Source organism: Colletotrichum navitas (assembly GCF_030913465.1).
Source record: "Colletotrichum navitas strain CBS 125086 chromosome Unknown LY79scaffold_13, whole genome shotgun sequence".
Lineage (NCBI taxonomy): Eukaryota > Fungi > Ascomycota > Sordariomycetes > Glomerellales > Glomerellaceae > Colletotrichum > Colletotrichum navitas.
In genome coordinates this window covers 160594-188496 of record NW_026850559.1, presented here as the reverse complement: position 1 = coordinate 188496, position 27903 = coordinate 160594, and the positions used below count along the sequence as shown (strand labels likewise).

At 55.7% G+C, this 27903-nt stretch overlaps 13 protein-coding genes across 13 annotated transcripts; 8 read left to right on the top strand and 5 right to left on the bottom strand.

Annotated features, from left to right (window-relative positions):
- Positions 1-17: 17 nt before the first annotated feature.
- LY79DRAFT_509811 (uncharacterized protein) lies at positions 18-2532 on the top strand (the record flags this gene model as incomplete). Its single annotated transcript, XM_060554092.1, has 3 exons — positions 18-716; positions 913-1350; positions 1405-2532. 3 exons carry the CDS (start codon positions 18-20, stop codon positions 2530-2532), a joined length of 2265 nt encoding a protein of 754 aa, XP_060416940.1.
- A 36-nt stretch (positions 2533-2568) lies between these two features.
- Positions 2569-3350, top strand: LY79DRAFT_588189 (uncharacterized protein; the record flags this gene model as incomplete). The annotated part of the gene is made up of 2 exons (XM_060560883.1): positions 2569-2818; positions 2884-3350. 2 exons carry the CDS (start codon positions 2569-2571, stop codon positions 3348-3350), a joined length of 717 nt encoding a protein of 238 aa, XP_060416939.1.
- Positions 3351-4296: 946 nt separating this feature from the next.
- LY79DRAFT_545111 (exocyst complex component Sec6) lies at positions 4297-7270 on the bottom strand. Its single transcript, XM_060557157.1, has one exon. It carries the CDS (start codon positions 7003-7005, stop codon positions 4750-4752), a length of 2256 nt encoding a protein of 751 aa, XP_060416938.1. The 5' UTR covers positions 7006-7270; the 3' UTR covers positions 4297-4749.
- Positions 7271-7601: 331 nt separating this feature from the next.
- Positions 7602-8577, bottom strand: LY79DRAFT_510219 (RmlC-like cupin domain-containing protein; the record flags this gene model as incomplete). The annotated part of the gene is made up of 2 exons (XM_060554145.1): positions 7602-8383; positions 8451-8577. The coding sequence occupies 2 exons, from the start codon at positions 8575-8577 to the stop codon at positions 7602-7604; spliced, it is 909 nt and encodes a 302-aa protein (XP_060416937.1).
- A 1535-nt stretch (positions 8578-10112) lies between these two features.
- Positions 10113-11195, bottom strand: LY79DRAFT_75216 (uncharacterized protein). The gene is made up of 2 exons (XM_060565105.1): positions 10791-11195; positions 10113-10717 (listed from the first exon to the last, which is right to left on the bottom strand). Exons 1-2 carry the CDS (start codon positions 10848-10850, stop codon positions 10226-10228), a joined length of 552 nt encoding a protein of 183 aa, XP_060416936.1. The 5' UTR covers positions 10851-11195; the 3' UTR covers positions 10113-10225.
- On the bottom strand, positions 10823-11657 carry LY79DRAFT_75235 (uncharacterized protein). The gene has a single exon (XM_060565106.1). It carries the CDS (start codon positions 11408-11410, stop codon positions 10922-10924), a length of 489 nt encoding a protein of 162 aa, XP_060416935.1. The 5' UTR covers positions 11411-11657; the 3' UTR covers positions 10823-10921.
- Positions 11658-12503: 846 nt separating this feature from the next.
- On the top strand, positions 12504-13994 carry LY79DRAFT_657360 (uncharacterized protein). The gene is made up of 4 exons (XM_060562708.1): positions 12504-12764; positions 12909-13241; positions 13538-13668; positions 13747-13994. Exons 1-4 carry the CDS (start codon positions 12730-12732, stop codon positions 13836-13838), a joined length of 591 nt encoding a protein of 196 aa, XP_060416934.1. The 5' UTR covers positions 12504-12729; the 3' UTR covers positions 13839-13994.
- Positions 13995-14133: 139 nt separating this feature from the next.
- LY79DRAFT_75064 (uncharacterized protein) lies at positions 14134-14797 on the bottom strand. The gene has a single exon (XM_060565103.1). The coding sequence runs from the start codon at positions 14642-14644 to the stop codon at positions 14168-14170; it is 477 nt and encodes a 158-aa protein (XP_060416933.1). The 5' UTR covers positions 14645-14797; the 3' UTR covers positions 14134-14167.
- Positions 14798-16681: 1884 nt separating this feature from the next.
- On the top strand, positions 16682-17551 carry LY79DRAFT_75090 (uncharacterized protein). Its single transcript, XM_060565104.1, has one exon. The coding sequence runs from the start codon at positions 16832-16834 to the stop codon at positions 17333-17335; it is 504 nt and encodes a 167-aa protein (XP_060416932.1). The 5' UTR covers positions 16682-16831; the 3' UTR covers positions 17336-17551.
- Positions 17552-18587: 1036 nt separating this feature from the next.
- Positions 18588-19030, top strand: LY79DRAFT_545092 (uncharacterized protein). The gene has a single exon (XM_060557156.1). The coding sequence runs from the start codon at positions 18638-18640 to the stop codon at positions 18797-18799; it is 162 nt and encodes a 53-aa protein (XP_060416931.1). The 5' UTR covers positions 18588-18637; the 3' UTR covers positions 18800-19030.
- A 609-nt stretch (positions 19031-19639) lies between these two features.
- Positions 19640-20890, top strand: LY79DRAFT_545090 (uncharacterized protein). The gene has a single exon (XM_060557155.1). It carries the CDS (start codon positions 19748-19750, stop codon positions 20036-20038), a length of 291 nt encoding a protein of 96 aa, XP_060416930.1. The 5' UTR covers positions 19640-19747; the 3' UTR covers positions 20039-20890.
- Positions 20891-21998: 1108 nt separating this feature from the next.
- On the top strand, positions 21999-22620 carry LY79DRAFT_545086 (uncharacterized protein). The gene has a single exon (XM_060557154.1). The coding sequence runs from the start codon at positions 22163-22165 to the stop codon at positions 22490-22492; it is 330 nt and encodes a 109-aa protein (XP_060416929.1). The 5' UTR covers positions 21999-22162; the 3' UTR covers positions 22493-22620.
- A 1207-nt stretch (positions 22621-23827) lies between these two features.
- On the top strand, positions 23828-27171 carry LY79DRAFT_627047 (DENN domain-containing protein). The gene is made up of 3 exons (XM_060562119.1): positions 23828-24644; positions 24700-25956; positions 26012-27171. Exons 1-3 carry the CDS (start codon positions 24255-24257, stop codon positions 27089-27091), a joined length of 2727 nt encoding a protein of 908 aa, XP_060416928.1. The 5' UTR covers positions 23828-24254; the 3' UTR covers positions 27092-27171.
- The last annotated feature ends 732 nt before the right edge of the window (positions 27172-27903 follow it).

The window sequence follows — 27903 nt, the reverse complement described above, 5'->3', positions numbered from 1 at the left end:
AGACCTGAGTGGCTATAATGGCCGACTCAGGCAACGCGAGCTCCGGCTCTGGAGAAGGCCACCGTGGAGGCGTCTGTCTCTCGGAGCACTCTCCCCTGTTCGCTGCTACTCGCCAGTCGTTCGAATCGACCCCGTCCTCAACGGATGGCACTGCCCGCGACTCCAAGTCGTCGTCTGACGTCTTCACCGCCGATCTTTCTAACCAGAATTCGCAGCTTCACCCCGGAGACTACCAGCTACCTCAGCCTCCCAAGTTCCAGCAGGCAAAGTTCACTTTCAACGACGGTCGGGAAGGTTCTCAGCACGTCTCGAACGTTCAGATTCCCGGCAATTTCTCCGCTGGAAAGGCGTCTGTCCGTTCTGAAGGAACTGTCTTTGCGACTCCTGTTGGCCGTTCTGTCATCGAGCCCACTGCTTCTGGCTATCGGTCTGGCCCGCCTCCTTCCATCACTCCCTACCGCGAGTTCGGACCCATTACCCCCGACGTCAAGACTCCGGGTCAACCCACTCCCGGCTCGTTGAACAACAGCATTCGACGCAACCAGTCTGGCTCAGGCCTCGCTACCATTTCGGAAGAGAAAAACAAGTCCACTCATACAACCGAGCGTGGCCAGACGAAGAAGATCATTGCAGAGATGGCTACCCACTGCCAAATTGACGGTCCTTTGGTTGGGCCTCTTCGAGAAAGCCGGCGTTCTGAGCTTGCCCGAAACCACGTAAGTCACACTCACTTCGTTCTACCATGCTCTCTGTACCCTTGATTCATGGTCAGATGTTTTGTTTCCTTTTGCTTCTCTCCTCTGTTGTTGAGTCTCATCTGCTTACCAATTCCTCCCCCCCCCCCCCCCCCCCCCCTTTTTTTTTTTTCAATGCGCTTTCCATCCGACCCATGTACTGACTTCAGGATGGAAGCCTGCGTGGGTCCCTGCTCGCCAGGTCCAAGCTGGTATCATGACTACCCAGCAGGCGATCCGTCGGACTCCTGGTATTCCCAGCAAGATCGCCAACGATCTTTGTGAAGGCCTCCAGAAATACGCTCAGCAGGTCAACAACGTTCTTCGTCAAGCGGTAAATGAGGTCGCCGATATCAAAATCGACCTCGAGTACAACGATAAGGTACTCTGTTCCAGCAAGCTAGAGGCCAGCATTATCACGGAGGAGCGTGAGCAGCTCAAGCGAGATATCGCCGAGTATCATCGCAAGTATGAAGATCTGGAGGATCGTCTTGCCCGTTACCACGTCGAGCAAGAGAACCACAAAAACACCGTGCTCGAGTTTCTGGCCCGTCTTGACCCTCGAAATGGTAACGATGAGGAGGCCCATAACCAAACCATTTCTGAGCTGCTACAGGTTTGTTTCCGTAGGCCTTTTGGACAATGGGCTGCGCTGACTATCACGTTGCAGATTCTGAAAGACTTCATGAACCGCCCCAGCTCCCGCTGGATGCATGGTGAGCGCAATGACGACTCATCCAAAGCCATCACTGCCCTTAGCTCTGCCAGCATTGCTGCTCTTGAGAAGCAGACTCAGCCGGGTCAGGCTCACCAGCAACCCTATGATGCTCATGCTTCTCAGATGTCTGAGTCTCGCGAGGTCATGCCCTCGGCGAACAACGCTTTGCAGCCGTTCAACTACCAGCAGAACGCGGAGAAGCACTCCGCTCTGGTTCATGTGCCTGCTCAGAATGGTCCGCCCTCTTCCTACCCGGGAATGTTCGGCAACGCTCGCCGTCCTGCTGACAACCGCACTATGTCATCTGCTGGCTGGACTCGCGCATCTAGCGGTGCCCGTACTCAGCACAACATACCCCCTCCGGGTTCCTACTCACGATCCGGAGATACTCGCAATTATTTCACTGGCGGATACGATCAGTTCAATGACTTTGACGCACCTGGCGGTTTTGGTAGCCGGTTTGACATGATCCCGTCTCGCCCCGGTACTTCCATGGGCAACCGCGGCGCCGCCAACCAACACACTTCATTCCGTCCCAACGCTCCCGAGTTTCATCCTGGCATGAATGGCGGTATAGATCATGGCTTCGACAGTGTCGATTCATCGTACAACCTTGGTTACAGCACTGGATCCAACGCTGGTTCTCGCCGTGACTTCAACGGCGGCAGCGGTCCTTACACCAGTCCGACTCCTCGTTCTGCTACCCGCAGTACATTCGGTAACTTTGAGGGTCCTTACTGCAGCCGCTATCGTGGCCCTCCTCAGTTTATGATACCACCCCAGGACCCTCGTTACAATACAGGCCCGAATCACATGGTCCACAACAAGAACGAATACGTCATGGCCCATCAAAACAGCCGTACTCGCGCTCCCAGCTCGTCTGGCCACAGCTACCATACGGCCAACTACCCTCAGCAGGGGGGCTTCAGTCCCGGTCGTTTCGGCCAGGGCGGCAACGGCCCCAGTCGCGCCGTCACCAGCCCCTTCGCCCCCGATCATGGCTTCAGCGAGGATGAGGGTGGCGAAAACGAGCGCTATGCTCGGGCCTTTGAGGGAGTCTGGGGTCTTGCCCGGGGCTAGGTGCTCCAGTTCGCCTCGGAGGTTGACCTCACCATCATGTCGCGCCTCAACGAGGTTCCGCTCCTGCGCTACATGACGAAGTTATACGCCCCCTTCAGCGAGCAGCAGGCCTGGTCTTACATCCGCCAGCACATGAACGACCCCATGAGCCGCGCCTGTCTGATATCACGCGCCATAATCGACCTGTTGGTCAACCGCATCTTCGCTCTTGAGGCCTGGGAGGGCTTCTCGGTTGATGCTGATCGCCAACTCCGCGAGATCCGCCACGAGATGAACAATCTCCCCGGTAAGTTTGCCTCTATATTTCACCTCATCGCCTAGAATCCTCGCTAACTCGCTTGACTCGAGCAGCTGGCCAAGGTGGTGCGCTTCAAGTCTGCATCGACCGCGTCGCCGCCATTGTCAACTCATGCATCAACCACGAGCGCTACGACGCCTACCGCGATCACCGCATTGAGTACTTCCAGGCCGAGCTCCGCGAGATGCTCTCGCCTCTCCTCATCCCCGAGTCCTCTGGCGGCCCCAATCTGGAGAAGGCCGACGAGGATCTTCGTCGGATGTGCGAGAAGGCCTGGTCCATCTCGGCAAAGATGCTCACCTCGCGCTGGACCTTTGAGTTCCGTTTCCCGGACACCGGCGCACGCTTCAACACCCAGACCATGGTCGGCATCGCGCCCAACATTGGCCCTCACCTTTTGCAGGCCGAGCACTGGCGTGTGCAGCTGGTCGTCACCCCCGTCATTACCGTTCGCAACGATACGGGTTCTTCGATCTCGGTGGCTTCCATCACCAGCGCCCACGTCATCTGCATGAAGTAGTTGGTGGGTTTGGCATCGAGCTGTTTTTCTGACAGGAATCTTGCTTTTGCCCACTTCGCCACTTCTCTCTATACAACGAGGGCGCGGACACTCTGGGATGAACCCAATAACGAGATGTATCATGACGAATTCACGATAGCATGGGGTTCGAACGAATTTGCAGAAGTTGCTTTTCCTTCCATTTTTTACCGGCATGATTTCTCTCGCAACACGAGATCAGTGCCACCAACAGTCCAAGTTCTCTCCATCAACAGAGAGCGGTGGCGTTACCAGCCAGTGCAGAACCACTTCAACTGGAGTTTCCCAGTCAGCGAGACCTGGACGCAGGAGACTGTAACGACATTTTTCTTTTTCTCCCTTTTTTCTTTTCTTTCTCTCTTTCTTGGGAAATCGCCACCATTTGGGTTTTCTCTCTCAGCATGTTGGACTATTTGGTAACCCGCCAACCCCACCCCTTTTCCGACACCGCTCCTTCGGGCATATCAAAAGGCCTTGGGGGTTGATGACTGTGAACGAACGGTATGGGGAGGGCAAACGCAACGGATTGGGCTTTCGAGAATGGCAATGACAAAGAGAAATCACAGCTAAAGTAAACCCTGGTTTTCGCGTGCTATTTTTGTTTATAGACGGGGGAACGTCCCTGGCCGATCGGCCACCCGAGTCTTCGCCCCTTTTATGAGGGGAAGGGAAGATAGGTGCGGCGGCCAAGGGACTGGACCGCACAGGAGGGCGGGATGGAATGGTAGTCAAAAAGCAAAGAAAAAACAAAAACGAGTAAAAAGTATTGCAAATCTGGGAGGGCTGCCGCCCAAATGCCACCGTGATATCTGAGCTTATAACGTTGGCCATTTTGCTTCTCAATGCTGAGGGTCTGGATCCCCAAGTGCGTTACTATGCCCCCCCCCCCCCCCCAAAAAAAAAACTCTACTCTAAGACAAGGCGAGGTACTCCGTACTATCTATCCCAACAAAATTCACCTTCCTCATTACCGCTCTCATATAGAGCGCGCGCGCGCGCGCGTGTGTGTGTCCTAGATCTGCTGCCATTTTCGGTTCACCTGCCCTTCCAAGCTCTGCACCATCGCGGCTCAGTCTCTCTTCTTGCATCCAGAGGGGGGGGATTACCCATCCTTTCCCCTACGTCTCGAAATCGCGGTCCCTTCTTGTGAATTGGGTATCTGGATCGCGCCTATACATTAACCCCCCTGAAAAATAAAACCTTGATACCTGTTCCCATGAGGTCATTTCAGGTATCCAACGCGCGGAGAGCCTCCCATTTTCTCCTCCTCTCTTTTTGTCTCACGCTCGGCGGCTCATGTTTCCCTGACGCAAGCTCCACGAATGCCGGCGGCCAAGTGAAAGAATGCTCCCTTGCTCGACTCTTGGTGCCCTCAGCCCGATCACTTGACCTTGCCCATGATGGTCTCGGGTCCCCGGACGACGTCGAGTGACGCGGCTCGTGCCTTGACGGCGTTGAGCATGCTCCTCTCAAAGTCGTCGCGCGACCGCAGCACCGCCTCGACCCAGCTGATCTGCAGGTCCCAGTACGCCGTCTTGAAGCCCTCGAACGTGTCGGGGATGGCGTCCTTGTCGACGGTGAGCAGCTGCAAAAAGTACTCGGTGACGCGCCACGTCTGCTTGACCGCGTTGCCAACGTCCGGGTTCGGCAGGGCGCCAAAGTACTCGAACGCCGTTGAGATGTCATTGAAGAGCTTGTCCTGGATGGGATCGGCACGGCGGAACTTTGCGCCCTTGTTACGCACAGACGAGAGGTAGCGAATGAGCAGCTCGTCGGCGAAGATCTCGGTGAAGATGTCAACGAGCGAGTGGTGTAGGACCTGGCGGTAGTCGCCGACGTACTCCTCAAACGTCACCACCATCTGCTTCATGGCTGTGCTCGTGTACCACTTGGGCGTGAAGAACTCGGGCATGACTGCCTTGAAGTCGACCGAGAAGATGAGCTGCACAAACTTGGTGATGCACCACGTACTGAAGTCGATGTAGGCGTCGCGCAGCAGCTCCACCTCGCCCTCGGCCCGCTCCATGTACGCTGGCGAGACGAGCGGCTCGAACTTTTGCTTGAAGTTGGACAGGTACCCGAATCTGTTCTCGTCCTCGTTGTCGTCGACGCAGGCGATTTGGTCGTTGGCCGTGGCAACGAGCCAATCCTGCAGCGGCTGGAACCCCTCGAGCTCCGGGACTTTTCCGGACTCAAACTTGGCGGCCTCCTCGTCGAGCATCCTCTGCCACGACTGTTGCCTGCCGCGCAGCCTCAGGAACATGGCGTCGATGACGCCCTCAATCACATCGATGCGCTTTGAGTTGGCGGCAGCGTCGATCTGTTCGCGCATCATCCGCCACATGTCGACGAGGTTCCTGGACCGGAAGTACCCGTACTCGTCCTGGTCCAGGTTGGAGCCTTCGACGTTGCGCTCCGCAAAGTCCTTTTGCTCGGCGTTGAAAATACGCTCGATCCATTCGTCGAGGAACTTGATGATGAGCTGCCGGAAGTCGCGGACCAGCTCCGTCTCACGCGAGTCGATGACGTGAGGAGTGAGGTCCTCCTGCTTGAAGCCCAGCTTCTTCATCTTCTTGTAATACCTTTCCGGCCAGTTAATGATCTCCAACGTGTTGGCAGAGGCCGAGTCGGGGTCGTCGATCATGCCGATGAGGAAGTCATGCATCGTCTGGTGGTATATGTCACCGTACGTCTTGAGAATCTTCCATTTCTTGGGCATCAGGGGGGTCATGCCCATCTTGACGGCGTTCAAGTCGTTGAAATACCACTTCAGAATCTTGTCCAACGCCGATGGATCGTCGAGGAATTCCCCTCTGGCTTCGGCGAACTGGCCCTCGACGCTGATCTTGATGGCCTGGGTGAACTTATCCTTGTACCCTCGCACCTTCTTCGCGCCGTCTGTGATGCTCTGAAACCGCGTCGCCATCTCCTTGTGGTCCTTGAGTGCCTCCTGTAGCGCCAGCACCCTCTGGTCGCTCTTCTCCTCGGCTTCGATGACGACGGCGAAGCGCACCACCAGGCCGTTATTGTCGTTAACCACCAGGTTGATCAGGTTCAGCGCCAGGATGCCAATGTGCTCGTCGAACCAGTCGATCATGGTGTCCAGTCTCTGGAAATAGTCCTCGAGTGTCGACTCGAGGCTGGGGTCCTCGGCCCTCTGGATCTGCTCCATGGCGTCGTCCCGGATGTTCCTCAGCTGCGTCAGCTCGTAGTGTATCGGCAGTAGGTTGGGCATGTTCTCCTTGTCCTCCTCGTCCTCGGCCAGCATCCGCTCGACAATGGCCAGGCGCTCGTTGAAGGTCTCGAGGTTCTTTCGCATGGCCTCGACGGCCCCGAAATTGCGGTGCGCCTGCGAGACGATATTGATGCTGTTGAAGTCCTTGATCATGTTCTGCGACTCGGAGCATAGGCGGTCGATCTTGATCATCTCCTCCTTGATCTGCTGGACCGTCTTCTGGCCGTCCGTCAGTCCCGTCATGCCCGACTGGGTCGTCTCGAGCTGCTCACGCAGGCCGCTGCGAAGCTGGGAGTCGACTGCCATCTTCTTGCGGGAAAACTCCTGCTTCAGACCGGCAATCTTGTCGAGGTCGTCAGGATGGCGGAGTAGCTCCGCAAGCTTAGGCACGGGCGCATCCATGGCGGGTTCGCTGGCTGGCCAGCTGTCGTTAGATTCAATTCGGGGTGTCGTCAGTCGTAAGGATGATCGGTCTGTCAGTTGGTAATGAACCAGTTGCACGTGTGGGAGTGAGCGTGTAGTGTCTTTGCGGCGGTGGCGGTGTCGTCAATCATATCGTGGATAAGTGGATGTTGGGCTCGAAGGTCATCGCAATGCGTGCCGCGACTACATAGGTTTCGTGTACCTTGCTTGCATGCTTAATGGGAAAAGTGCAGGGCGAGAAAAGGAGAGCTGGGGCGGGGTTTGAATTGATAGGGTCAGTGAGGGAGGGTGCAGGGAGCGAGGTGTTAGGCCAGTGCACGCCTCCTAAATTCTACAGGGTCTTGCGGCCCGAGTAACAAAGGCCACTGACTTCCTTTCCATTAGTCCCGATATGGTAATTTCCACGTTGAAAGTTTGCTTTTAAGTTTAAGTGAGCAGATTTCATGGTATCTCATTGACATGGTCTATATGCCCTCATCTTAACTCAAAGAAAATGCTCATCCGCTGCTCAATGCCAGTTGATACAGGGTACAAAACAAAATACGTATAGCCGAACCAACCCGACCAAAGCTACATCACTCAACCATGGTCTTTCCAATCTCACTCTCCCAGCCCTTAGCCCTCTCGAATCCGTTCGAGTGGGTCTGGTAGTCCATCAGGGCCTGGTACACCTCGGCTTTGGAACTCAGGACGAATGGGCCGTACTGCACAATCTCTTGGTCGAGCGGCGTACCGGCGATAAGCACGAGACGGGCGTCCTTCTCCGCGCCAGCATCGACCTCAATATTGACAATCTCGCCATCTTGTTCAAACACAACGTTGTGGAACTCGTCCACGACCCGCTGCTGCGCCCCCGTGCCGAAGATGGCCTGGCCCTCGAGCGTGTACGCGAATGCATTCCATCCCTTGGGCACCGGCTGCGCGATCTTGCCGCCGGGCCTGATCTGAATGTCCAGGATCCAGACAGGTGTGTATGCCAAATCGCGCACCGAGTCAACGCCATGGCTCTGGCCTGAGATGACTTTGACGTGAACCTTGCCGCCGTCGACGTCAACCGAGGGGATCTCCTTGGCACGCAGGTCACGGTACCGCGGCTCGCAGGACTTGAGGTGCTTGGGCAGGTCGACCCAGAGCTGAAGGCCGACGTTGGCACTGCCGTCCGGGTTCTGCTTGGGCATCTCGGCGTGCATGATGCCGCGGCCCGCCGTCATGAACTGCAGGTCACCGGCTTCAATGGTGCCCTTGTTGCCAGCAAAGTCCTCGTGGTCCACGCCGCCGTGCAGGAGGTAGGTGATAGTCTCCTGGCCCCTGTGCGGGTGATCGGGGAAACCCGAGCCGGGAGAGATTCTGAAGTGGTCTGTGGGGGCGCGTTAGCAATCCCTGGAGGCTTTTGGTGACATTGACGAGCCCAAGGGGTAACTCACCAAGCATCAAAAAGGGCGAAAAGTTCCTGAGTTGAGGGGTTCCGACGGAGCGGCGGACGCGAGCCCCAGCGCCCTCGGCCTGTTCGATGGCCAAGAAGACCTTGCGGATTGCGCGGGGGACGGACATGTCGGTGGCGTACAGATGATTGTCTGCTTGATTCTGTTGCGGCTTGTCTACGAGAGCGGCGTTGCTCTGAATCTCACTAGCAGAGTCGAAGAAGCCGTACGCGGTCGTGATTACCAATTCTGCTATCTGTTGTCTGAACAAGACGATGGATGCGATTCCCACGATGATGGAGAGTAGCAGCGAGAGGGACCTCATTGATGAGGGGCGTCGACCAGGGGTACTATTTGTACGAAAGTCGTCCCAGCAGCGAGTGAAGTGAGTGAGTGAGAGAATGGGGAAGAATGAGGTTTCTAGAACCCCCAATTGACTAATGGACCACCTATAAATCCAACTGTTGTTACTACGCACCCCACATTGTAAATCCTACTCAAGGGAGAAGGGGCGATCTGATGGGACATCGAATCGTCGTGAGGGCTTGCTCATGCGCCTCTGGTCAGCAATGCTCCATTAGTCAATTTTACATCAGCATCCGCAAAGCAGGAACTGCCGACGTCCCCCCGCGCGCCCCATGCTGGGCCACACCCCCAACAGCCACTCAAGGTCAGAGGACCCCATTACCTCAGCATCAACAACAAGCTCCCCGCCGCCCCAACGACGCCGCAAACAGCTCGCTCTGGCTTCTCGTAGCGTCTCCATGCTGACACAACCAGTGGTAATGGGCGGGATACTGTACCACTTTATGGATGTTCCACACAGTGGTAGTGACCAATGGTGGCACGCCAGAGGGTCACCAATCAGCGACTGGCGTTCTTTCCCCGGGTTTATTCTTTCCTTTAGTCTTTCTTTATCGTTCTCATCCTCATCCCGCTAAGTTGGTCTGATCTACAACACTGATAGAGTTGCGCCAAACCACCCTCGCGAAGAAAAGAAAAAGGCGGGGAGGAGACGCGGGGACTGAGTTTGGACACCTGGGCAAGAAGCCGTCCCCCGGATCCACGATGCCTCTGTCTTTCGCTGGAAGTTCTGTACGATACTGCCTCGGCCAGGGTCTTCTGATATAGGAGTGATTCGTGCCAGCTGACCAAGCAGGGCGCACCATATGATCTATGCACCCACGGCGGAGCCTTTGATAGATCAGTTTCACACGATGGTTACGTCACACGCAACGATGAGCTCCGAAATCAAACCCGAGTATCTATTAAATTTTGATCTCTCTCGCAGATGTTCAATACTAGATCCAGCTCCATGCCAAACACGTTCCTCTGGGAAGGAGCGGGACTCGCCCGGTGACCCGGGGCTATGCTCCCCTTGTTCGGCACAGGTGGTGGGCCTTGAGGCGTCATCGAATAGCTTGACAGAGTTCTGTCTCACCCACAGCATAAGTCCCAACTCAGTTTAACCCCAGAGGAAGAGGGCTAGAGCGACGCACTAGATACCTTTGTCTCGTACACCACCGATAATAGCAATAAACAAAGAAGATAACACACAACACGCAAACAGTACATAAAAACCCTTTATCCAAGGTATAGAGTCCATTCCGTTGCTGTATGTCGTTGAAGCGTCCGCCATCGTGACTGCGGCCCGAGAACCAAAAGATAGTTCAAGAGTGGCTGCGAGAGGGTGAAGGGTATATGGAAAAGGGGGGGGAGGACAGGAGAGAGGAAGATCAGCCAAAATTGATTGTACACGTACGGGGCCGCGAGCCTATTTAGTTGTTGACCTTCTCGTTGGCGACCTCCTTGGTCTCCTCCTTCTTGTGGTGGAGGACGTCGCCAACCCACATGATGATCTCGCTGGTAGAGATGAGGACGGTGCTAACGACGGCCTTGCCAAGGGCGACGACATTGTCGTTGCCGATCTTCTTCTTCTCTTGGCTGTACGTCTTGAGGACATGGTCCTTGGCCTCGAAGCCCGTGCGGAAGGGAAGAGCGATAATGTCTCTAGCGCCAGCATAGAGCTCCTCGGTAGGCTTCTTGACGACAGGGAAGCGCTCGTCAACAGCTGACAGAGCTTGGTCGCCGAGGTTGTCTGCCTTCTCGGCATACGGGCGGAGGTAGTTCCAGGGACGAGCGAAGAGGGGCAGAAGGGGCTCGGCGAAGGCCTTGTAAGCAGATTCGCTGAAGGCCAGGGACTTCTTGCCGACAGGGTTGTTCCTGAAAGTGACGACGCTATCATGCACAGCCGGGTAGTCCAGGAAATGCTGCATTGATACGTAAGCCGCGTGAAGGGTGAGGGAGAGACGGAGAGAAGCCCCCGTAGACACAAGTGCTTACCTGGATTGCAACCGAGTTCACGCTCGGGAGGTCGCCGTTGACTTGGGCCATTTTGGGCATTTAGAAAGAGGTGGGTGTTTGATTGAGAAGGTTGGTGCTATTGATTCGTCGAAGCGCGTAGCCCGGCGAAGTCAAGTCGAATGGGATTTACTGGCAAGTGCTGCTCGTGGGTGCTTGAGCTTCGGTTGGAGGCTCGAGAGCAAGGCCTGTGAGAGATGCAGAGCAAGCAGTGGAGCTGAGCTGAGCTGTAGGAGTGGGATCTTGTCAGGAAAGGTCGATGTCGAGGCAGGTCTGGTTGGTGTATGAGTGAGTGGTTGGAGGGAGAGGTGAGGTTTGAGAAAGCAAAGGAGGTAGGTATTTCTGACGGGAAAGTTGGAAAGACGCAAGGACGAGAAGAAAGTTTCTTGAGGGGGCGGGCAGGTAGTAACTGAGTGGGAGGGAGAAGGGGGAGGAGATGTATCGGGAGGGAGGGCGAGGTAAGGCAAAGCTAAAAGGGAGGGAGAGAAAAGAGACTTACTGAAGGAGGGCAAGTCGGAGGGAAAGAGACGGCTGGCACGGAGGAGAGCTGTTATGCAATGGATGCGGACGATGGTGACGAGGTTGACGCCACAGACGGGCATGGACTGAAACGAAAGTATTTATCTACCAGAAGAAGGAGAGGTGGGCTAAGTAAGGTAGCTTGCCTGAACCCCTTAGGACGCGAGACTCGACTGCCTAGCTACGTTAGTAGCCAGGCCAGATCAGATTAGCATGTGCTTCAGACATTCTCAAGTCGCTGTGCGCGGACAGGGACGCGCAGGAATGCCGTGGTTGCGGGTCCGGCCCATGTACCCCTACCAACAAGGTACATGCGCCACATGCCAATGGAGGGGAGGGGAGGGGAGGGACGTCGTTCTGGCGTTTGTGCTTGTGCTTGTGCTCGAGCTGCTGCTTGCTCCTCTGCTCTCGTTGCTTCCTTCCTCTGCACCGAATGGATAATTTTTGCTGCCGTTTAGTATCATCTGGTCTATTTCTTTTCTTCCTTACCCCCCTCCCCTCCTCTGTTCGTCTTTCCCCCTCCCTATTGCTCCTATTTCTCTCTCGTTCTTTCTCAAATTGAGCCCTCGTCTCGTCATCACTGTCTTTGTGAGGAGGAAGAGGGAGGCTCACGCCACAAGCAATGCGGGGACGTGTCCCCCCTCCCCCTTTTACTTGGTTTGTAGCTGATGGTAGCTCCTCCCCTCATGCACCCCTGTCCTGCCGCTCCATTACTGTCAGCAGAGAAGAGCAAGCGTGTGTGGGCATTGGTACCGTGTAGGCAGGCAATTGGTCGAACCGGGCGGGACACGTTCGGAAGTGAACCGGCGACAAGAAAAGCATCAGCAAATAACGGAGGGGGCCAAGTCGTGACAGGTGAGTGATTACCTAGGTAGATACTATGTATGCTAAGGTCGAGAAGCAGGTGCCTCATCCAGCTCCAGTAGTATCAGGAGCTCATAGCTTGCAGCAACTGGGGGCTTGGGGGGGGGAGAAAAAGAAAGGGAAAAAAATGGGAAAGGTGGCAGCAGCCGTAGCTTGCATGCGTCCCTATCGTCATCCTGGCCGGTTGACATGTGAAAGTGGCACAATGGCCCCGCCGTACCTGTCGAGGTGGAATTCCATGCTCGAATTAGCGAGGGAATGAGAGAAAGAGACTGGAGTATGGAAAGAGAACGAGGCAAAAAAAACAAAAAAAAAAAAAAAAAAAAAAAAAAAAAGGACGGACCCCCTCCCTTGCCCTGTGACGACGAACGGGCACGCTTCCCAAATGATCTTGTTCCTCGTGACAGTTGTTCGACAATTACCCAATGCCTAATACCCAATGCTCAATGCCAGAGAAGAGAAGATGCAATCTCCCGTCTTCGGGCCGGCCTCGTTGTGAGGTCATTGGCTATGAATCTAGGCGAGGAATGCAAGAAAGATGTGCTGCAGCTCCAATGCCTGCGTCTACGACAGGTACGTAGGGGGCATGGAGAGAGGCATGCGGTCAGCGCGGGAACGGGAGACTGCGCAATAAAGGAATCGAGAGGAGGGACGGGCCCTTCCCTACCCTGTGTTCGCTTGCTCGGGCAGTTGCTACCAAAGATCGGATCATTGAAGCCTCTCTCTCACTCTCTCTCTCCTTTGTCTGCCCCTGTCCCCCACTGTCACTGTCACTGCCACTGTCACTGTCACTGTCACTGTCACTGTCACTGTCACCTTCACTAATCTGCTCCCTCCCGGGCCGCAGGAGCACGTCCGAAACCCGGCTGCATGCTGTCCGGGCCGTCATTATGTCATCATTGGAAGAGGTGGGCTGGGTGGTGCAAGCACGTTCCAATGTGATGACCTGCGAGCCAACGCACCGAGCAACACACAGCAACAAGGGAACTCTGCGGACTGGTCGAGTCGCCGCTCAACACGTATGCATGCCTTATCTGATAGTTTGTCTGGGTAAGTACGCCGCTGATCCGTGTCCCAGAGGACAGGTACATTGGCATCCTGTCCTAGACGGATGATCGATAGGGGGGACGCATGTGGAATGGAAAGAAAGCTCAGAGCCCGCCGGCTCCTTGGCCACGACCACCTTGTCGAACCCCCCCCCCACCCCCCCCCCCCCCCTCGCACCCCGGTTTGCTGCCTCGACGAGAATACTAAGTAGACATGCAGTGACGGTGGTAAAAAGCTGTGCTAAGGAAAGGCAGGCAGGGGGAAATGAGAGGAAGACCATCTATAATTACACTAGGTAGGAAAGGACCGCCAGGGAGGTACCTTGCCGTAACCCAATTGGCCCCATACCCTGCCCCCGAGCTTATCGCTACGCATCATCCCTCAAACCTTATCATGGGAAGATCCCAAGCCAACGATTGCCACTGCCTAGGTATCCTACGCAGCAAATAGCGCGATGCCGGTGGGCGAGCTTGCGCCATCGAGAGCTCCAACTATGGCGCTAATCCAGGCGACTGTGAGCCGCCTCGAGGCCATTGTACTGCCAGGGCCAAGGTACCTGCACCTACACCTGAACCTTGGTGGTTCTGTCTCCTTGGCTGAGCCTTGTGGTAGCGTAGCGCTTTGATGCGACACGATGCGACGCAATACCACACGGGTGCAGCCTTCACAACTTCAGCCCAGTTTGCTCCCGAGGAAAGGAGGGGGGGGGCGGCCTCAGCGTTTCCTCCCTGGTTCGGATTCTTTTCTGCGGATGGGCCACGACGCCAGTGCTATTGTCTCTCTTGGATCTGGGCTGCCGCCGGCCAGATATAATATGACCTGCGAATGCGCCAGGCTATTCGACTTAATTTCTCACCTTTGACGATGCTCATGTCAACCGCGCTCCTTTCCCCTGACCCCTGGGCCCCATCTTCATCTGGGCCAGCCTCTTATTGTTGGAATGGGAGCTTGCGCTCTCGCCCCCTTGCCCCCCGCTGCCGCGGCTCTCGCTGGACCGCGATGCCTGTCTTTGTATAATGGCCGGTGAGAATCATCGTTGACACCCCGGGAACCAAGCAGGCAAGCAAGCTAACGGGTAGGGCCTGACGAGAGGGGAAACCCACAACACGTCGCCACTCTCTCCTAGCCCTGCCTGGCCGGTCACTCATCCACGCGGCGACCCGCGACCTCGTCTCTTCCAAACTGCAACCTGGCGATCGAGTGGCTCTAGCTCGCCCTGGTCCCGCCGCCCACGATAACCATCGGGCAATTTGACGTGGTATCGGCGTTCTCCTGTGTTTACCCTGGTTGCGTTCTGGCGTCTCGGAGGTCTCCACTGCACCAGCCACACATACCCGCCCACATTCACATGTCAGACAATGTCTCACTCTACCTGCAAGGAAGTCCTCAACGTTGAGACTCCGCATCCTCCTCCCCCTCACTTCTCTCTGCAGGCTACGCGCTGATGAGATCAATGGCACGCGAGAGATTGGAAAGGCATACTTCTCCGCCTCACCGGGCGCATTGTCTTCATTGCAAGCCTCTGCTGCTGCCAGACTGTCCGTTCTCAGGCGTCGATATAGTGCGCTGCGTCATTGGACATCGTGTCTGCAACCGCAATTTCCCTCCGTAGCTCTGCGGCATTTCGTCATGGTTTTCACCGACGACGATGGTGAGGCGTGATGAGATCTACGAGCTAGTGAATTTTGGTGAGACAGATCAAATGGGCGGGAATGCTTCCCCGCCATAGGTACATCCCTTTGAAGGAGAATGGTCAAGCACGACACGCTCCCGCGGTCAACAGCAGAGTGCGGGTGTGGATGCCCCTGCATCTTGTACGCGAGGATCCATCAAAACATGAGGTGTGCCATCCATCTCGCGGGTTCCCGCTGGAGCATTGGAAGCGACCATCTCCTTTCTCCTTGTCATTCTGCAGCCCGAGACACGCCCGCTACCTTACCCGTTGGCGGATGGGAACACGGCATGCTTCCGAGCTTCGCTGGTTAGACCCAATTGGTTCTCCATAGCCGAACAGCCCGAGATCTTGGTCACAGCGTCGGCTGGGGGGCTCAGTGACGCATCCGGCCGGATGCAATGAGTAATTTCTACCCCGCGCCGTGCGACCCGGGATATGCGGGGCCGTGTCTGAACCCCAAAATCGGTATCCGGTGCTTCGTATCCACTCTTTCTCCGCCCCGGCCCGGAATATACCGGAAATCCCCTCCGGAAGGGTGAGTCAAACCCGGACGAAAGATGCACAATCGCATGAGGGCTTCTGCAAATGAAGGACAGGGAAGATACCTTTCAGTGGAAAGGCTCCCGACCATCTGGTTTGAGCTTGATGACTCTGAATGGTTGGTAGGGCACGCTGGCCGCTGCAGAGACAATAAATAGAGGACCCCGGTGTACCTCTCAGGACGAATCCGCTCGACTGTCAGCTTGCGCGGGCATCTCCTCGAGACTCGATCGACGGCATCATTTTCATATGGCCAAGCCGGTGGCCTTCCTGTATGAGTCCCGCTGGCAACGATCGACACTGCATCACCGTCACCTCGTCAATTGATGGCCTCTCGATAGAATTCGACGGGGCCATCGTTGCCTAGCTTGTGGATGATGCCGTCGCAGACCCCAGTTGAAGTAGGGGTCGAGATAGCAGTCACCACCATGCTATCGGATATTTTTGTAACAGCATTGGGATGGTGAGACCTCGCCCAAGCTAGAGGTGCTACTTTGTTGGATTATTCGTGTTGTGATTCCCTTCCTCGGCACAGGATGGACTGGACTGGATCGTATGTGGGGTGTCTGGAACAACTACCTACATTCATTGCAAAGAAGCTCTGAACACCCCGCTGGTCCGACAGAATCTCTGCTATTGGTACAGTTGTCTTCGGCCTGGAAAGATACGCCCGCCCTGTGACGACGCTTTAGGCTGTTCAAAACCCCCGCGATCTACGAAGGTCCTTCTACTCACCATGACCTACGTGGTACATTCCCACCCAACATTGTGAACTTCGAAACACTCCCCAAGCCAGTGGAATGGTCTACGTCTCGCATACCATCGAAAATCCGAGATGACCCTCTGGCGCGTCATGACAGGCACCCTTCGGAACCAAAAGGCTTCCCTTAGAGACGGGCAGTACCAAGTATGAGACGTATCAGCTCCAATACAATGGCACCGTGTGCTGATGGGTAGAGGTTGCCGTTCGGTCGTTTACGTGGCGGCTAGCCTTTTCATTTAGCTGGTTTACAACAAAGAAAGCCGGTTAGGCGACCAGACTGACTTGCTGCCCCCCTCCCCCTCCCCATCCGTGGATCTCTCAAGCAAAGAAGTTAGGATGGGGCTAAGAGGGAGATGCCCACGTAGTCGGAGAGGCCCTGCGGGTTGTACGAAGAGCCGCTTTCACATAGAAGATTAGCAGACGACATAAATTGACGCACTTCTTGAAAGGCACCAAGGTTTCCCCCTTACCTTTGTCTCTCGTGTCCTGGAGGACGGGCTGTTTCGACGGCCAATCATGGGATCGGTCCTTCGCTGGTGCCTGCCGGCGGCGCCACGCAGCGGAATCGAAAAGGCAGGACGTTAGGAGTGGAATGATGCCGTTCTTCTGCGACGGATGAGCGGTGCAGACGCCGTCGCGGAACATGTCGTTTCAGTTCTCGAAACTAGACCTTCTACAGGCCCAACACGTGTATATGGAGAGGGCGCCAACGCCAACGCCACCGCCACCGCCGCCGCCGCCGCCGCCACAGGTGCGGCCGGCCGGTCAAGGGGGGGAAGTGGTGCGTTGGATAAGGGGGCTGATGTACCTCACGACTTTCTCGGCTCGTCGGCATCGCCGGGATCGACCTGCGCGAGCGCGAGGCTGAGAAGGAGGGTGTTAATCATTGTGGAGAGGAGGTCACTGAATGAAGCCTCGAAGTCGCTGGGTCGGCAGCGTGTAGTGACGAAGCAGGTGCTGCTGCATTCCCGTAGCCCTCCCCCGGAGCGCACGATCAGCAGTGATTGCTTGGCGCATTTGGCCGTTGTCTCGTACGGAGCGCCGGGTCGTTTTCGGGAACCGGAGCAGTGGAGACTGACTACACTGCTCCGCATTGGGTCGAGCAACGCAACCAGGTGACAAGCGCAGGCGGGCCAGGGATTACAACGTAGCAACGCTAGTCGGGGCCCTTACAGGTGACCTGTCACAGAAAGTGGACGACGCAAGAGTCCACTCGAGGTCAGTCGCGACCAATTTGGCATTCCTCCGAGCACGATAGGTAGGGTATATTGCTCAAACCAGACAGAGGGCCGTCGATAGGAACGGGGCTTGTAGCACCGGAGCCGGAGGGCGGTATCGAATTCCGTCTATCTCATATCGGGAGGAGTGAATGGTTGCGAGACTGGGAGGGAGACCGACTCTGAAAACATTGCATGAGTTTCTCGGCTTCGCTGCAATCTGCCACCGTTCGTCCGCCACCATGCGATGGACTGCTACTGGTGCGCTACGACGACTCCGACCATCATGAACTGAAGCAGGCTGGTGTCTAGCGATTCATGGCCGTGTAATTTGTCAGTCAGCAGACCCAAGCACGAAGGGTAGCCGTAATCGGAGCGGAAGCCGGACTTTCAGGGCGACCCGGCCACATGGTAGCTTGGCGATATCCTGTCCGTCGGCTTTTCTGACAGATGGCGTGCTCCAAACAATATTTCGCCAATCCAAGAAGCTTGGATGATACGGGCGTCTTTGATAGCGCGATTCCCGATTCGCCTGGCTAGTACTCCGTAGACTGATTGACTTTGCGTGTCTGCAAGTGATGGGCGGCGCATCGTCGCAGCGGTGATGATGCGTTGCAGGTGCAGCAGGTGCAGGTGCTTGCACCATTAATTCCCCGTCGTGCCTTTGTCATGCGGCGCGGACTTGCGTCCGGACCATCTTTCGGCAGGCACGACATGACAAGCATCTCTCAGCTAGGTGTTGTGTGCCAAGAGGTTGGACGTCAGTATCAGGAGCAATGGTAATGGGACTTGGGGTGATGAGGTGGATGCTATTGGTCGAGAGAGATAGAGAGGCCTTCCCTACAGTGTTTTTGGTTTATTGTGGGTTATCAGTACGACGTTACGAGGGACCACCATGGCTTGATATTTGGGTTGACCAAGCAAGGAGGCAGCGGTGGTAGCCTCCCCACTCCAGAATTGATGCCGAACCCAAATTCGAAGGAACTTCAGATATAGTTTAGGGTGGTGTAGTTTAGAGCCGGGGAGCTCCAGCGCAATTCGAGCAGCTGGGGCTGGTGAGGGATAGGAGTCGGGACACGCTCACTTGCCGTCTCCCAATCAGTGTGTAAGATGGATAGTGATCAGGGGTTTCGGGACCGGTGCTCGGATCATTCCAGCATCCAAGCGCCCTCACTTTGGTACGGGCAACTGATAGCCCGCTAGCATGGAGCTTGATGAAGGGAGAGAAAAAGAGAGGTGGGCTAGCGGGCCACCGAAGGATTCAAGTAAGAAGTGTGGGCCTTGGACGAAACCTACGGCAGCTGCGCCTAGGGGTGGCCACAATGTAGTACGAATACTCCGTAGAAAGGACGGGATAGAAAGATAAAGAGGAAGGGTATTTGAAAAAAAAAAAACCCCCCAGACCCACCCGTTGGAACCGGGACTGTCTTCGATGAAGATCCTTCGGCCCTCACTGTGTGGCTAATGGTGGCCGGAGTGATTATGAATCAGGATCTCAGCCCCGGCCCGTGGGGTGGTGGTGGTGGTGGTGGTGTTAGAGGTGTTGGAAGAAGAAAACCCAGCTTCTGAGCTTCAGATTACAGATGCACGATCGAAGTGTTTTAAGCGTGCTATTCCTGCTGTGTCTACTTCTAGTGTAGGTAGTGTAGGCTAGCTCTTTGAGTTCATGGCTGCTGGCATGTGCTCCATGGTCGACGGGCCAAAGCGTGGGATATATAGTTATGCTTTGTACGAACCATGCCAATCGGGCCGCGGCGGCGAGAGAGGACGGCGGAGCTCGAGAAGCAAAAAAAAAAAAAAAAAAAAAAAAAAAAGACAGGATATGCTTGCGAAGAGGAGGAGGACAACGACGACGATGGTGACGATGGCGTTGATGATACTCTTTACTTCGGTGAATGGCCAATCTCGAGGTGGGCCAATGCGAGACTGGACCGAAAGCGAAGGCGACGTGGTCGCGACTCGAATTGGGTACGCATGGAAAGCTTTTGTGCATGCTGGATAAACAAACCTACCCATGGGGATTTGTCAAAGTGGGAGCAAACCAACCGGCGCCAGACGGCCCGTAGGCCGCCGCATGCTGCTGCCACTGAGCCTGTCAGGCTATCCCGCTTGCTTGGAAGGATGCGACTGACGTTTCGGTCATCCAATACCTTATCTGAAATCGGGTGGCTGGCCTGTAGTGAGCTGCCTCCTTCTCCATCAGAGATTGGATGATGTTTTCTCTTGGGTTGGCACGTAGTTTATCCGTATGTCTGAGGAACCGGTTGGAAGGGGTTCCAGACGACATCAACAACCTCGCAGACTCACTCGCTAGATGGACGGTCGGGTCTGTCCAACGGCGTTATTTCACGGTACCCTCTGCGCACTGTTTCCTCCTCTTCGCGATGCATTTCCCGCAGGTTGTTTTTTGTCACCCTCCCTCTTCCCTCTTCCCTCTCTACTTTTTTTCTCCCTTGCGGATACACTACTTTTGTTGAGGGGGTTTATTGCCGTCGTCATCATCCCGTGGCCCACTCACGATACGAGCCTAGATCCCAGATACTCTATTATCGTCGCGGAATCAAGGACGCCCCTTGAAGGAACGGCCACACCCGACGGGTGGTGAATCGCGCAACGCGGCATACCAATCCTCCGCGGTGGTAGAGCAGAGACTCTGGGCCAAGGTCCAGCCCCCGAGGAGCGCCGGAGTCCGCCCCGATCCACCGGGGCCCAGCGTTGGAGCTCAACGGCTGTGCCAGGGAACCCTAATCATGGCTCGCTGAGGGCTTCATGTTTGCCCACGCAGTGGTCCTATGATCCAGCATGCTCCATGTTAAAGCTCTGGCGTGCCTATGCGGATCCGACACCCCTCCCATCCCCAAACGCCCAAGCCTCTTCGCGTTGTGTGGCATGTGCTGCAGATGCGGCGATCCGGGTCCGTTGAACGTGGGTGCTCCCACGGCCAACCACAACGGCTGACAGCTGCCGACGCAGAAGGTCCGTCACCGTGGCCCGTTACCAATAAATCGCCACCTGGGGGACGGCCCGTTTAACGAGGGTAATACTTGAGGGATCAGAGATGGGAAGGAGGGGGGAGGGGGGCTTGAGCGCATCGGCAGATGATCTCGTGGGCTTGAATTCGTCATCCGTCTGGAGAAAGGGGCCCTGTACACTAAGATAGCTTGTTTGCGCGTATTTTGGACAATGGCTTGGAGATGTGAGGTTGCTTCGTGCCCGCTCGGATGCCCTTTTCACTAGGCGCTTTCTGTTTTGCAGTCAGTTATGCATGGTGGGAAGTAGAGTAGCGTCCAGTACGACGTGGGCGCCAGTCATGATCCAATATGCGACACGACGCAAGGTACGTAGCGTGCGTTGCGCTGTAGGTCCTTCTACCCATGCGTCGGGCGCCGTATCGCATAAGAAAGGGCGAGGGTAATGTGTGACGATTGATCTACAGCACATGGCCGATCAAAGACGAATCACTTGAATACGGCCACCGAAAGAGTTTGATGTGTCTTTCCGGTTCCAAAACACCATCTCCGTTGCCCACACCGACACGACGACGCGCCACCGTTTGCAGGGTGGCTCTCGTCGTCTGCGTCTGCTCCTGTGGGCGGAAAAAAAGCAGCCCCGCGGGAGTGGTGGCGTCGGTGGACCAAGTTTGATTTGGGATTGGGACGACAATCGTGACCCAAACGTAGCAGAGCTGAGGTCCCCTTTCCGGCCCAATGATCCAAAGAAACGAACGCGAGGGCAGAAAGTGACGAAGGGGCGGGGACACCAAGAGACGACATGATTTCTAAACGAGACTGGGCAATTTCCCTCGAAAGCAGCCGGTGCTGAGAGGCGTCGGCGATTATTGGCCGTCAGCAGCCGGAACCCACCATGGATAGGGTGGGGGCCCAATCTTAGCAGGGGGGGCCCCATAAGTCTGGCCTGGTTGCGTCTAGATCAACTTGAGGGCGCGGGCTTACAGTGTGCTGCCCACATAGGTACATGATTACACACATAGTGTACAACACTATTCTATCACACGTGGGCCTTGTCTCCCTCGGAAAGGGGCCCCTGCGTCGAGAAAGAAGAAAAGGAAAGGAAAAAACAAAACAGAATTAGCAAGCAGCAAGAACGGCACAGCAGGACGACGACAAGGAAGGGAAAGTGACGAGCAAGACGCATGGCACTAGCAGCTTCACGACTCGACGCTAGCTCCTCGGATTTGACGGGCTTCCTGCCACAAGAGGGGGGGGGGGCATTGCCCTCTTCACTCCCGGTCGACTACTGACTGCTGGCTCATCATCCCTATCTCCCGCTCGGCTGCTGCTTAGTGTAGAGCCGGGGTGAGTCCGCCCCGGCCCCAACGGTGATGGCAGAAAACAAAGAAGAGGGGGGGAGGGAAATAGAGAAACAGAGAAAGACTGGCAGACAGTTCGTCGGACCGACCATTCGCTCGATGGTGCTCCCTTTCCAGAGCAATCGGATCGTTTGAAGGGCTGGGCTAGCTGCAGTAGCTTCTGAACCTACCTAGCTAAGGTAGTCTGGGGTTTTCGCTTACTGATGCAGGACAGGACTGTGGCATTCGTGCTTTGTGCGCCCCCCCCCTTTTTTCCTTCCTTTTTTCCTTCTTTTTTTCCTTCTTTTTTTCCCTTCTTTTTCTTCCTTCTCTTTTTACTGCAATGCATGCAATGAGGCAACCGGTTTTCGTACATACCTAGTTTAGCATCTACCTACCTGGAAAGGGGGCCCGAGCTCCATGTTTCCCCCTCTCACTCTGCTACTACCGTATACGGATACTATATGTCATGTCTGGTTTTGTCTTGACTTGTTTAGACTTGTCTTGCCGTGTCTTGCCTTGGCTTGTCTCGCTTCGCTGCTTCTTCTAGCGGTCCTTCTGTCTGGTTTCTGGCCTGATTTGGTTGTTTGGCTCTGGTGGTGGCCCCTTTCCATTCTTCTGTCCCGTCTCCCCGTGACGACACATATCCGTCGTCTCCCGCTTCCGTCTGACCGTTTGCACAGCACCGAGGACGACAAATATCGGGCCGGAAGAGTTTCGAGGAGGCCGGGGGAACTGCCAACCAGCTAGCCCTAGCTCTAATTATCAACAGCTTGTTTGTCAAATCGCCTGCCTTAGTCACGGCCCCGGTGGGATTCTATTTTAAAGTCGTATTGTCAATACAACCCTTGACAAAGAATCAATGAAGAAAGTTGGGTAGGATGGCAAACGGTTCCCCGCCATGGCGACGACAGGAGCATCTTGCTAGACATCGACGACCTGGCCGCGAGACCTACAGCGTCTACGTTGGTAGGTTCTAGACCACACTTGCACACAACGCGTATTGGGCGCCCGCGGCTTCCCCGAGTCCCCAATATCACGCACGATGTGCAGTGCCGAAGGAGGGAGTCTGACGTCCAACACCTGCAACGCCTTGCAGCGCCCAAAACGAGGCCTGAAGCCCCGAAGCCTGCAAGAGTCAACCCCCCTGTGGAATGGCCCCTCACCCCCGTTCATCGTAGGACCCACTGGGCCATCCCATTCCATCCATGAGCAGCATCGAGTCCCACGTTGCCCCGGTCTCCATCTGGCCCGCTCTTGGCTTGGTGGGTATGTCGTGGTTGCCCATCAGCTCTTGTCATCAAACCCCGGCCCGTCCAGTCAATCGCTGTAATTGTACGGATATTCGAGCACTCCCTCTTACCACGCGTAACATGTGTATACGTACTTTGTACCTGCGATACATACAGTACCTACCTACATGCCGTATTAGCACCTCCCCTGGTCGACTGGTGGTGGCACCGGCAACGCGACGCTTTCTGCAGGTGCATGGACCCTTGCACTTCCGTCCTTTTGCCCCATTGCTATCCGTTTCTGCAACCCGCTCTTGCTGTACTCTCTCTATCTCTATTCGTACAGTATCTCCATATCACGTACCATTTTATCTCACCCTTCTCCTTGGCTACCCTTTGGCTCGCTAAAACCTGCAGTTGGCTGCATCCGAGCTGACTGCATTCAGCTTCCCCCAAAGAGTGCGCATAGTGTGCCGGTACCTTGCTTGGAAAGCGACCATCCATTGGAACCTGCATCAAGCCAGGCACGGAGCACCGTACCTAGTGTACCTCGCTGCGCCGCACGTTGGCTGCAGGCTTTCATTCCCCGGCCGGCCGTTTCTTCTGTTGCTGTAGCTGCTCCTGACCGTTCACTTCCGCTTCCAGCGGTGCTTGGTCCCCCTTTTCACTCTATCTTAGCTCGCCCGCCAGTGGCACACCCTCGGTTTCTGGCCACCTGCCTCTGTTTTCTTCTCTCTGTCTCTCTTTCTCTCCACACCCCTCCCGCAGGCCCCGGTCTCTAATCCGCTGCCCCCTCCACCCCCCCCCCCCCCCCCCCCCTAACACGCACAGTCAGTTTCTCCTTTTACCTCAACCCGGACTGCTTCTTCTTGTCTCGTCTCCAATTTCTTCCTCTTCGTCCCTCTTCTCTTGTTTCTTCTCTTCCACCCCACCTGTCACTGAGTAGTCAAGTCAGTCAACCTACTCGTCTGTGCCTGAGCCTCAACTGTCGCTACGACCAGACCAGAGACAATCGACTTTGCTATGTCAAGAGGCTCCTTTCGAATGGCGGCCTTTTGATCAACGCACTCGACGACAAATCCGTGACGAGAGCTTGCTCTCCGGGTAGCTTGCCTTCAGTTCGAAACCGGCGGTTCCATCCTCGCCTTTCCCTTCGACACGCTGGTCACCTCGTGCGCCGCCTGGAACATATACCTCCCTGGCCGCCTTCTCACTCTCTACGATCCAACTACAACTCTTCGACCTACTTTTCTTCTTAACGACGAACAATACCCGACGAAATGGCGCCTTCTTTGCACGCACACTCGTCCTTTACTCGCCCCCGGACTAGCGACCGCGATGGCCGACCTACCACTCGTGATCAAGGCGACACCAGCCTGATCATTCCGAGCCGCACCTCTTCCCTCCACTCACGCATCACCCAGCCGATTCCCTCTACCCTGAACTCAAAACCCCAGCAGCGGACCCCCAAGACGCTTACCCACGCCTACATGGTATGTGGTGTTGGCAGAGAACCTTCCCAATGGGTCAAGGCTCCTGCGCCCGCCCAGGGCAAGATTGGCCACATGAAGGGAGCTGTTGGTCAATTCTGGCTCCCCGAAATTCTCGGAAGCAGTCCTAGGCTGGAGCAGGATAACGAGATCGCGAGGTCTCTGCATGCTGCTATGCGCGTAAGTAACCTGATTTTTTGCCACCTTGTTCCGAGTTTTGGCTTACAAATTGAAGGCTTGCTTTCCCCACGATGTTGAGATTTGCACTGGCCGCAGCCAACCTCACTGCGTTCATCACGCCTTCGTTTTGCAGCAGGATTCCTCTCACACCTTGTACGGCATCTGTCTCCGTGTCTGGTCGCGAGCCGATGAAAAGAGGGCCGAGACCATCCGCGACTTGCGCAAGCGAACGGAGCCCGATTACTATGACAACCCCGACGAGACGTATTGGATTCCTTACTGCTTGTCGTTTTTGTCTCGGTACCCGCTTTACAACCTTCTGGGAGACTACTTGCGAGGCATGTGGATCCACTGGAACAAGGCGACCAATTTGTTTCACGCCGAGGAGGTTTCTCGCATCCTCAGCTTCCCGGCTCCAAGACTCAACGATCTGGTTCGCATTGACATGAAGGACTACGCCCTCTGCTACCAGTTCCCTTCCTCGCCCACCGGCTTCCAGAACTTTGCCATGTGGCCGCTGTTTTGCTGCCTGTCTATTCCCAACATTGTCGGCGTCGTCGAGGCCGCCATCTCGCCGACTCGTCGCATCATCTTCGTGAGCCACTATCCGGCTATGCTTACAATGGCTGCCGAGACTATCCGGTACTGCGTTCGCGTTTATGAGTGGAGCGGTCTTTATGTCCCTGTTGTTCACGCTCGTCACGCCAAGGACTTGGTCCAGGAGCCTGGCCCTTATATCCTTGGTATCACCGCCGAGTGCCGCTCTCTCTTTACCGCTCCGACTGATGCCCTGGTTGTTGACCTCGATCGTAACTTCGTGCTCACCTCTAGCCCTCCGACCGCACTTAACCCTAGCCAACGCAATAAGTTTGTCACTCGTCTCACTCAGTCCCTCAACGGCGATGTCACCCCTTCCGGCGTCCCCCCCCATCTACGATCTGCTTATGGCGGCGGCAAGCTTGTCCCTGCCGGTCAAATCATCGTTATGCGTGGGGAAGTTGAGTCCATCCAGGACCCCGAGTGGTGGAACCAGGATTCCGTCATGGCCGTCATGGACCATGTTTGCGAGAAGATGGGCCGTAACACCGGCATTAAGGCTGTTTTCGGTGGCTCTGTCAAGAAGCCTTTGATGACCAAGGTCTCAATGAGGCATCTCAACGAGATTGTTCGTGAGAGGAATCAGTACTCTCGCGACGCTCTCGAAGCCTGGCAAGATTTCATCAACCTCAAGGGCCGCATGGATACCGAGCTCAACAAGGTTACAAAGCGTAACAACTACCTCAACGAGGAGCTAGAGAGCTGGAAGCAGCAGGTTGGTTTTCTGTACACATGATCGGCGTGGGGAATGTGCTAACTGTCATGATTAGTTTCTCAAGTTTCAGGCGTTCGCTGAGCAGCTCACCAAGGAGACCCAGGACCTCAAGGCCAAGATTGAGACGCACAAGAGGGAGAACAGACGTCTCGCAAGTCTCATTGACCAACAGAAGGATGACAACGGCCGCCTCAACGTCCGTCTGGGTGCCACTGAGAAACAGCGTGACGACGCCCTCGAGGCTCTCGTCCTTCAGCAGGAGATCGCAGAGGAGCTTGAACGTGAGCGCAAGCGCAACAAGAAGGAGCTTGCCGCTCTTCAGCACACCAACATGACTATCCTCAGACAACGTGACGAGGCTCGTCGCGTGGTGCTGCACCTTCGCAGCCTGATCGGTGGGCAGAGCCACCACATGGAGCACCTCGTCCAGTCCCTTACCAAGCCTGATGACTTGGAGCGTGAGATTGAGGAGGGCTTCGAGCCCGAGGTTGGCGAGGATGGCGTGGCGCCTAGGGATGCGGACGCCAACCAGGCTCGTCTCCTCTCCGCTGCCGCTGAGGCAAACAAGAGACTCTCTACCTCGAGTTTCAAGGATGTGGCCGACCGTCACCTCAAGGATAAGACAGATGCCATTGCGCACATTATCCGAAACATTGCCGAGCAATGCCAAGCCGCCGTCGAAGGCCTGCAGCTCGCCCAGGACGCAGACTTCGACGAGCGTGCCGCCAGCGCTGCCAGACTTCGCGCTCAGCGCCGTCGCAGCAACCTGTCGGGCGCTCACAGCGACGACGGCCACGAGACCCAGTCAAACGCGACGTCCGACATAGGCGACGACAGCCTTCTGCACCCCGCCAACGGTCGGATATCCAGCATCCCCCCTACCCCGGACCTGGTCCCCAACCGAAGCAGCACGGCGATGTCCTTCGCCTCCAGTGCCGCGACCCCTGAGAGGTCGAGCCAGCAGTACATGATCCATCAGGACATTCCCACCAAGATCGTCGAGGACGAGGAGGACTTCGATGAGGAGCGCAGCGAGTCCGAGGCGATGCCTCAACCAGCTGTCGGCAAGCACACCGACAGCCTCATCCACCGCCCATCCGGCGCTCGGATCAGTGCCCTTGGCGGAACCCGCTAATCTGCCTTCTTTGAGAGCGGTCAGGCCATAAGTCATTCGGGGCGGCAAGCGACCTGGAGACCTTTTTTTTTTTTTTTTTTCTCTGGTCGATGGGGCGGATGATCTACCGACTTGTGCATATTCTTGTCTTTTTCACCCTTTTTTCTCTTTCTTTTTATCTTATACCTTTTTGCGGCTGGCGATCGTGGACATCTTATTTTCGTGTCCGGCGTTGGTTTTTCCCCCTAGTTTTCTTTGTCATCTTTCCTGGAGACAAACGTCCGATCTGTTTCGTACTGGGATAATTGAACAGTGCTCACTTGGAGGACGGGCCGTATGCCCTCACGATTATTATATCATTTGTATCTTACGAGGGTGAAAATCTTTAGCTATCTTCAGTTCACACCTGTTGCCCACAATCCAATACAAACCAGCAAGAGTTCTAGGATGAAACGTCATCCCATGTTGACTGATGCTGTGATAGTAATGGACAGTAGGTACTTCCTTGGAAAGCCACTCTCGTCCTAGCGCACGTATTTTACTCGTCGTTTCTATGGTGAAGGTGTGTAACTTACCGCTATGCCTGGGCGAGAAACGAAAATATAAAAGACCTGGTATCCGACTGGTTGATACGGACACAACACTGAATCCGGCCCTTGAGAACCTGCTCCCCTACGTCATCGGCCCAGCTACTGTTGCCGGGATTATCTCCCATTTGCTAAACATGCAGTTGGAAAACTATAAAATGGCGGGGCGACCCTGGCTGTGCAATGCCAGTCACTGTCGCGAGCAACGCCCTCCAACTAGGTACCCGGTGTGGAAATAGAGTAATC